The sequence below is a fragment of the Salmo salar genome, chromosome 09, assembly GCF_965601325.2.
Source record: "Salmo salar chromosome 09, fSalSal1, whole genome shotgun sequence".
NCBI lineage: Eukaryota > Metazoa > Chordata > Actinopteri > Salmoniformes > Salmonidae > Salmo > Salmo salar.
Window position 1 is genome coordinate 149,480,330 of NC_138299.1, and position 10,191 is coordinate 149,490,520.

A 10,191-nucleotide genomic window follows, 5' to 3' on the forward strand; every position below is an offset into this window, starting at 1 on the left:
ATTGGGATGGTGGATGTGAGCGGCGTTGGAATGGTGGGTGTGAGCGGCGTTGGAATGGTGGGTGTGAGCGGCGTTGGAATGGTGGGTGTGAGCGGCGTTGGAATGGTGGGTGTGAGCGGCGTTGGAATGGTGGGTGTGAGCGGCGTTGGGATGCTGGATGTGAGCGGCGGGAATGGCTGATTGCTATGTTTATTAACTTTGTTATCCTGTGTGGATTATGGGCCGTGCCGGCTGACAGAGCTGACCCATCACTCAACTGGGAGGCTGATTAAAAGATGAAAAGCCATCGATCGAAAGCAGAGCAGACAAGGCTTTTCTCAGGCAGCGTGTTTTGCTTGGACGGGTGTGTGTGTGTGTGTGTGTGTGTGTGTGTGTGTGTGTGTGTGTGTGTGTGTGTGTGTGTGTGTGTGTGTGTGTGTGTGTGTGTGTGTGTGTGTGTGTGTGTGTGTGTGTGTGTGTGTGTGTGTGTGTGTGTGTGTGTGTGTGTGTGTGTGTGTGTGTAGAGGTTTGAGCACTCAGGCAGCCCACCAGTCAGGCTCATATGAATAATGGCTCAAGGACAGACATCATTGATTCATCGACAGGGGAAGTGGAGCAGGTCCGAGAGCCAGCTGCTGACCGTCACGCTCCCGTCTGCTAACCCTCTCGCTCTCCTCCATCTATCCTTCTCCTCCATCTCTCTTTCTCCTCAATCTCTCTCCTCCATCTCTCTCCTCCATCTATCCTTCTCCTCCATCTCTATCTTTCTGCTGCATCTCTCTCCTCCATCTCTCTCTTGCTCCTCCCTCTCTCTCTGTCCTCCCTCTCTCTCCTCCATCTCTCTTTCTCCTCCATCTCTCTCTCTCCTCCATCTCTCTCTCCTCCATCTCTCTCTGTCCTTCATCTCTCTCCTCCATTTCTCTCTCTACCCAGGTCTTCTTTCTCCCACCTCTGCTTCTCCTCTGTCTCCCCTTCCTCCTCTCTCTCTCACCTCTTTCCCTTCACTCTTCTCTCCCTTCCTCCATATTCCATTGATCCCTCTCTTCCTGCTGTTCCACCTTATCTCCCCACTATCTCCCCTCTCTGTCGTCTCAGTCCAGAGTACTTCCACTTGGCCTGGCTGTGTGTACACACTATAGTCCAGAGTCCTTCCACTTCTACTTGGCCAGGCTCTGTGTACACAGTACAGTCCAGAATACTTCCACTTGGCCAGGTTGTGTGTACACAGTAAAGGGTAATCCAGAGTGCTTCCGCTCAGCCAGGTTGTGTGAACACAGTAAATACCAGAGTACTTCCACTTGGTCAGGTTGTGTGAACATAGTACAGCTTTGTTTGGTCTCACCTTGCAGGTGCAAGATAACTGAGTGATAGTTAATGTACAGTATGTTAGCTGGTAGCTCTAATGGCTAGGCTCTAATGGCTAGTGTCTAATGGCTCTAATGGCTCTTATGGCTCTAACGGCTCGAATGGCTAGGCTCTAATGGCTAAGCTCTAAGGCTAGGCTCTAATGGCTAGGCTCTAATGGCTCTAATGGCTAGGCTCTAAGGCTAGACTCTAATGGCTAGGCTCTAAGGCTAGGCTCTAATGGCTAGGCTCTAATGGCTAGGCTCTAATGGCTAGGCTCTAAGGCTAGGCTCTAATGGCTAGGCTCTAATGGCTAGGCTCTAATGGCTAGGCTCTAATGGCTAGGCTCTAAGGGCTAGGCTCTAAGGCTAGGCTCTAAGGCTAGGCTCTAAGGCTAGGCTCTAAGGCTAGACTCTAATGGCTAGGCTGTAATGGCTAGGCACTAATGGCTAGGCTCTTATGGCTAGGCTCTAATGGCTAGGCTCTAAGGCTAGGCTGTAATGGCTAGGCACTAATGGCTAGGCTCTTATGGCTAGGCTCTTATGGCTAGGCTCTAATGGCTAGGCTCTAAGGCTAGGCTCTAATGGCTAAGCTCTAATGGCTAACCTCTAATGGCTAGGCTCTTATGGCTCTTACGGCTCGGCTCTAATGGCTAGGCTCTAAGGCTAGGCTCTAATGGCTAAGCTCTAATGGCTAACCTCTAATGGCTAGGCTCTTATGGCTAGGCTCTAATGGCTAGGTTCTAAGGCTCTAATGGCTAAGCTCTAATGGCTAGGCTCTAAGGCTAGGCTCTAATGGCTAAGCTCTAATGGCTAAACTCTAATGGCTAGGCTCTTATGGCTCTAATGGCTAGGCTCTAAGGCTAGGCTCTAATGGCTAAGCTCTAATGGCTAACCTCTAATGGCTAGGCTCTTATGGCTAGGCTCTTATGGCTAGGCTCTAATGGCTAGGCTCTAAGGCTAGACTCTAATGGCTAGGCTCTAATGGCTAGGCTCTAATGGCTAGGCTGTAATGGCTAGGCTCTTATGGCTAGGCACTAATGGCTAGGCTCTTATGGCTAAGCTCTAATGGCTAGGCTCTAATGGCTAGCCTCTAATGGCTAGGCTCTAATGGCTAGGTTCTAATGGCTAGGCTCTAATGGCTAGGCTCTAATGGCTAGGCTCTAATCCAGAGCATTTTAACTCTTGTCTCTTACATGACACACCCTAACGTGAGTTTTGAACTGAGTATCTAATGTCCTCCTCTTCCTGTGTTTATCTTCCATCTCACACCCTAACGTGAGTTTTGAACTGAGTATCTAATGTCCTCCTCTTCCTGTGTTTATCTTCCATCTCACACCCTAACGTGAGTTTTGAACTGAGTATCTAATGTCCTCCTCTTCCTGTGTTTATCTTCCAGATCTGCCCCCCCCTCCCATCCCCCCTCCAGCGGGGCTCAAGTCCCCCACACACCCCTCCAAGACAGCCCTGGAGACCCGGGGGGTGATGTCCCCCAAGGCAGGCGAGGGCAGGGACAGGAGAGGGGGCTCAGGAGGAGGGTACCGGCCACGGGAGGGATCGGACCCCCGTACCAGCTCCTCAGAGCGCCGGGAGACCCAGGACAGACAGAAAAACCCTCGCGCAGGGAAAGGGAACAAACAGGAGGGGGGCAGCACCAAGGCACGCCAACACCCAGGTACAGAGAACACCTAGGGACATGGAACTAATGACATTTAACCTAGCAGTATATTGTTCTTTCTGCTCTGTAGACATGCCACTCTGACAGTGCATTTTTAGATTGTGAATAGCTGTAGGTATTGTGTTGAAGGACATGAGTTCTCAGTGTGTCTTCTCTCCTCTTTTGTCCCAGGACCAGAGGACATCCTGCCCTACAGCCGCCCCTCCTTCCCCACGGTCCACAGTCCCCGAGACAGGGACCCCAGATCCTCCAGCTCTACGTCCTCCCGGGGCTCAGGGGGGCGGCAGAGAGGAGAGGGGGGGGGCAGGGGCCCGCAGGAACCCTAACGACATGGGCCTCAACACCATGGGGGCCTTCCAGCCAGGAGACGATGACTTAGAGGTACAACACTTGTCGACTGGCTAACTGTGTTACTGTAGATTTAGTATTGGTGGGTTACTGAGCAATGGCTTAGTGTAATCTAGTGTACTGTGTATATATTTGTATGCTTGCTGAAACGTCTGTTGTGTTGTGTCTTTCCCCAGATGGTGGAGAGCTGAAGTACTAGACGGGATGAACAGGAAGTACTGTCCAGAATGAAGTTTCCAAGAAGAGGAATGCTGTGATCGTTCCTCTGCCTATTTTAAATATCTCAGTATCTCACCATCATGTTTGCTGACAAATACTGTACATCAATTGTGTTTCAATACATCTGGAAAAAATACCAATTGTTTTTCTAATTTATCATTTTCTATGTCCATTTTAAAAAAGAAAAAAAATGCCAAGCAAAATACCCTGTAGGATGTAATGTTTTATTCCAAGGCAATAGGGAGTAACAGTGGACTCCAAGTACTGGCACGATCGACTTGGCTTGCCTCGGCAAGCACTGTGGGAAGCCCTGCCCTTACAGCCAGGTGTTACTGTAATGAGATGAGCTACAAGCAGAGGGGTGGACTGTCTTGTAAATATACCTGTACACATAATGTCCTTTTGTATAGCGTCCATCGTGGTACTTGGTTTTCTTTGTGTTCTTTGTTTTATTTTGCGAATTATTATTTTATTATGCCAGTAAATATAATTATTTTATCGTTTTCCATCCATGTTGTAAATTGCTATATTATTTAGCCGTCCCAAGAAAGTGCCACTTTGGGATTGTTCTTCTTCACTGTTTTTTCTTTGTGTCGTTGTCAATGTTTGTTATTTGTTTTACTTTGGTTTTAAAAGCACAATCACTAAACTTTATTTTAAGCCATTTTTATCTATTAACCTTTTTGTCTTACTGGAGGAATACAGGTATGACAAAAGAGTCTTGTTAATCCTGATGATGACGAAGATGATGATGATGATGTTGGTAAAGGTGATAAACTGTTTATGATGGGCGTGGATTGAAAGGAGACTTCCTGTGTCATGATTGGCTCATTTCAGATTCTGATGCTAGCTCATGTGAGGACCTTCAACACAGAGAGTTATTGTGGTTCATAGCAGCAATGTAAATGTCTTTCTGAATTGACCGTAGTTCAATCCATTGCACATTAATTCAAACGGTGACATTGTCTACTAATGCACTTAAAAGAATGTAACATACAGAAAATGGGCGACACCTTGTGAATCTGGAGAGGCCGTGATTGGACAAGGAGAGTCTCTTTTCCAGAGAAGGGTTTGGTCGGTGGATCCCTTCTCTGAGGAGAGAGGGTTCTGTTGTTTATTCGTAGGACATCTGCAAACATTTGTTTCGTAAAGCAAAAAGATAAATAACTTTATGAATAAAAAATGTTCAAACTGTTAGCGCTCCCTCCTTTTTTTTCTGATATCAGAAGGACATGGGGGGACTGCATGTCCCCTAGGGTGTCCCCTGGGGTGTCCCCTGGGGCCTCTCTCTCGCTGAAGCTCTCCTCGCTACATTTGAAGATCAGAGCTCAGAGCTTTGGTTGATATTTGAAGTCTGTGTGACGCCTGGGTCTGCTACTCCAAACACAAAGGCTCTTAGCTGCGCTACAGACCAAACCATATTGACTGGCAACTTTTGTGCTGTTCATTTACCTGTTTGGATGCAGTTTAGTTGAAGGGTAGTGAGCAGGCTGTGCTCTCTAAGGGACACAAGTGTTGTTGTTCTGCGTATTGGTTGTATCTCATTAAAAAGTCTATTACTCTATTGTTAGCCCTACAGTTACATACTGATGATTCGCTAATCCCAAAATGTTGTTTTCTCCCACATCATTTACCAAAAATATCCTTAAATACCAACAACAGTCTCTTATTGTTGCTGTAAGTTGTTCCTTCATTTGATTGTTATGTGTTTATCTTTGGATGCAGCTGTTATAACTCAACAGGAGGCAGCCGACTCGATATTTGTATCATTAATTCAGCTAATACCATGAAATCAGTCATTTTGCATATTTCCCAACCTACTGTATTATTCATCAATACTGAATTCTGACTAATACCTACTGTATTATTCATCAATACTGATTTCTGACTAATACCTACTGTATTATTCATCAATACTGATTTCTGACTAATACCTACTGTATTATTCATCAATACTAAATTCTGACTAATACCTACTGTATTATTCATCAATACTGATTTCTGACTAATACCTACTGTATTATTCATCAATACTGATTTCTGACTAATACCTACTGTATTATTCATCAATAAAGACACCCACTAAACGGAACATTCCATAACTTTCCACACATGGAATGTTCCAGTGCACATGAGTATTACAATACTTGTACAGTATAGACCAGGGAAAGCATCATAAAACCGGAGGCATACGACACTATTCATCAAATTAAAAGGGAAATAATATTCTGACAGATGACACTACTTGTATTGACATTTCATCATATGTATAATGAAAAAGCAATTGAAATCCATTCGAGTCTTGCTTGTGTTGGTCAATTTCTTCAACAGATAATCAGGTCTATATAATTATCAAACATACATTAGTAATAGAAAGGAAACAGAATCTTTGTGTAAGTATTCAAATTATCCTTTAGTAATACAATTGTAGGCAGAAGTTAGTACAGAGTACAGTATATGGTAGCTCTCCCCAGGTTCTGCAAAATGTCTAAGATATCCTGTAATTCATATAGCCTCCCCAGTCCTCCTTGCGTGAGTTTCCCTGGCAACAACATTTGAATAAATCTAACTTCCCCCTGACAGCAGCAACCAGCTTGTCAGCAATTAAAAGCTCAGAAGTGGGTTTGACCGAAACTTGACCTTTCATCACAAGTATAGGGTCATAACAAGGTGAACTAGTCCAAGCATCTTCTGACAGGATCAGAACACCACCCAGACCCACAATATACTGTAGGAACAGAACCCCACCCTGACCCACAATATACTGTAGGATCAGAACACCACCCAGAACTACAATATACTGTAGGATCGGAACCCCACCCTGACCCACAATATACTGTAGGATCAGAACACCACCTAGACCCACAATATACTGTAGGATCAGAACACCACCCAGACCCACAATATACTATAGGATCAGAACACCACCCAGACCCACAATATACTGTAGGATCAGAACACCACCCAGACCCACAATATACTATAGGATCAGAACACCACCCAGACCCACAATATACTGTAGGATCAGAACACCACCCTGACCCACAATTTACTGTAGGATCAGAACACCACCCAGACCCACAATATACTGTAGGATCAGAACACCACCCAGACCCACAATATACTGTAGAATCAGAACACCACCCAGACAATATGCTACAATATACTGTAGGATCAGAACACCACCCAGACAATATGTTACAATATACTGTAGGATCAGAACCCCACCCTGACCCACAATATACTGTAGGATCAGAACACCACTCAGACCCACAATATACTGTATGATCAGAACACCACCCAGACCCACAATATACTGTAGGATCAGAACCCCACCCCGACCCACAATTTACTGTAGGATCAGAACACCACCCAGACCCACAATATACTGTAGGATCAGAACACCACCCAGACCCACAATATACTCTAGGATCAGAACACCACCCAGACCCACAATATACTGTAGGATCAGAACACCACCCAGACCCACAATATACTGTAGGATCAGAACACCACCCAGACCCACAATATACTGTAGGATCAGAACACCACCCAGACCCACAATATACTGTAGGATCAGAACACCACCCTGACCCACAATATACTGTAGGATCAGAACACCACCCAGACCCACAATATACTGTAGGATCAGAACACCACCCAGACCCACAATATACTGTAGGATCAGAACACCACCCAGACCCACAATATACTGTAGGATCAGAACACCACCCTGACCCACAATATACTGTAGGATCAGAACACCACCCAGACCCACAATATACTGTAGAATCAGAACACCACCCAGACAATATGTTACAATATACTGTAGGATCAGAACACCACCCAGACCCACAATATACTGTAGGATCAGAACACCACCCTGACCCACAATATACTGTAGGATCAGAACACCACCCAGACCCACAATATACTGTAGGATCAGAACACCACCCAGACCCACAATATACTGAAGGATCGGAATACCACCCAGACCCACAATATACTGTAGGATCAGAACACCACCCAGACCCACAATATACTGTAGGATCAGAACACCACCCAGACAATATGTTACAATATACTGTAGGATCAGAACACCACCCTGACCCACAATATACTGTAGGATCAGAACACCACCCAGACCCACAATATACTGTAGGATCAGAACACCACCGAGACCCACAATATACTGTAGGATCAGAACACCACCCTGACCCACAATATACTGTAGGATCAGAACACCACCCAGACCCACAATATACTGTAGGATCAGAACACCACTCAGACCCACAATATACTGTAGGATCAGAACACCACCCTGACCCACAATATACTGTAGGATCAGAACACCACCAAGACAATATGCTAATGTGAAGGTGAAACTATCAAAAACAAAGAGCAAAACAAGAGAATAATCTTACAACATAATAATATAAAATATAAGACATACCATGCTAATTCCATGAGTCCATTCCATTATTCACAATATCTCTTTTCTCATGACATGTAATAAACCTATAGTGAGCCATAGCGAAGCTTATTGACAAGCTTAGATTGTTTTCAATTAGGCGTATGGGGCCAAGGTGCTTTTATGAGGTTAAGTGCCTACAGACAGTAGTAGCCTTCCCATTGAAGCTGACTGGTCTCATCTCCCCATCACTTGTTTTAGCTGCTGACTTAGCTAAACAAAGTGTTCATGAAGATGAAAGATGCCAGTGTCTCCATAGCGTGACTCTGGATAGTGGTTTAGCCTAATTGGAGAGGGAAATGCATTTGTTCCAGTTTATTGAACCTAAACCTAGCTTCTCTCTGATCGCACGGTGGCCATAACCTCACCGTTGGGACTCCTGTGAGGACCACTTGCTCTGTCTGGGGTTATTTAAATACCATTCACTGAATTGATAAGGACATGTCCCGTTATCACGCTCCCTTCTGGGCTAGGCAGAATTGGATGGAAGTTGTTTTCATAAGCTAATAATCAGTACTGCCCACCTCAGCTGGGGGAGTCTCAGGAGGCCTCTGAAACTCCTAACAGAAACCAATCAGAGAGAGAAGTGGATTCTACAGCTATCTCCAACAGACTGACAGGTACATGTACAGGTCCTAATACAATGGTAAGATATGCACGATTTATAGTATGAACATAACCATATAAATAATTAAGCAGCACGACATCAATCCAAAGCAGGAGTCTGCTGTCTATTCTAAATGCACTGCTCAGTGGGCTTAATGGAATTATTCTAGGCCAATATGTATTCAACATGTTCCCAAAAATATTACTGTTTTTTAACTTTATTATTTAACAACAATATGAACATTTAAAGTCAGGTAGGTACTGTAGTATTGTGGTGGTCTCTAATATATTTCCCCTCTTCCTACTCCTCCTCCTCCCTTTTAGTCTGTGCTCTGAGCCGGCCACTCCCCCACGCTTCCCCCAGGTGTTCCCTAATAAGCACCTTTCTATACGAGAACACATTTTTAGCAGGGGAGGGCATCCCTTATGCCATCATCCGTCATTCTAATGAGCAGAGGGAAGGAGGGAGGGGTGTGTCCACACCTCTCAATGAGATGCAGGTGATTACTGACATTTTATTTAACCTTTATTTAAATAGGCAAGTCAGTTAAGAACAAATTCTTATTTTACAGTGACGGCCTACCCCGGCCAAACCCTCCCCTAACCCGGACAACGCTGGGCCAATTGTGCGCTGCCCTATGGGACTCCCGATCATGGCCGGTATGATACAGCCCCGGATCGAACCAGGGTCTGTAGTGACGCCTCTAGCACTGAGATGCAGTGCCTTAGACCGCTGTGCCACTCGGGAGCCCATTAGGGAGATAGATACACGTACAGGCTGGCTGGGCCGGGTTACACTGCAGATCAGACCCTCCATAAGCACTTGAATATGCAGAAGGTTATAGAGATGAGGCAGGCCAGAGCAGTCATACATCCTGCTTGGGCATTATGAGTTAGTACAGGGGTTTTCAAACCTATCCTCTGGGACCCCCAGACATTCCATGTATTTTAACGATTCCACAGCTAGCTCACGTGATTCAACTTGTTAACTAATCATCATGCTTTGAATAGGTGAATCAGATGAGCTGGTTCCAACTGAATTGTGAGGAGATGTTTGTTAACCAGGAGATAGTATATAGGGCCTATCTATCTGCTGGTGGAGAGGGATCAGGCTTGATATTCAGGACCCAGTCTTTCATAAGGTATAGAATTAATAAAACCAATCAAGACAATGATTTGTCCATTCAATTTGTTTGATTTCTATGCCTGTAATCCTATCCTATCCAAAATCCAGGTAGATCACTTTTGAAAAACTGGGCCCAGGACCCAGCTCTCTCTACGATGGACTACACACATCCCATCAAATGATGATGTTCCTCTTGTGGTACTTTTTAATATTTAGCTACCTTTTAAACTTTTAAAAGTTAAACTTATTGTTTACACATTTCCCCAAAATGTTTTACTAGGAGATATTTGAGACTTGTCGCTCCCCAACTAATTCCACTAATGGGAAAGTAATTTCCTTTGTGTAAATTCAGGAGATCTTTCTGTTTTTCATTTACAAACTGCTTCATTAACCTCGTTCCCAACCTGCTAGGTAATTAGCT

General features: G+C 44.8%; 1 protein-coding gene across 1 annotated transcript in view; it reads left to right on the plus strand.

Moving 5' to 3' along the window:
• The window catches only part of LOC106613194 (roundabout homolog 1), a 343,488-nt gene extending 338,724 nt beyond the window's left edge, over nucleotides 1–4,764 (plus strand). The window contains exons 27-29 of the mRNA XM_082956429.1: nucleotides 2,722–2,997; nucleotides 3,172–3,381; nucleotides 3,525–4,764. Coding sequence (XP_082812555.1) covers nucleotides 2,722–2,997; nucleotides 3,172–3,326 — 431 coding nt within the window. The 3' untranslated portion in view covers nucleotides 3,327–3,381; nucleotides 3,525–4,764. The remainder of the gene's footprint in view (nucleotides 1–2,721; nucleotides 2,998–3,171; nucleotides 3,382–3,524) is intronic.
• The last annotated feature ends 5,427 nt before the right edge of the window (nucleotides 4,765–10,191 follow it).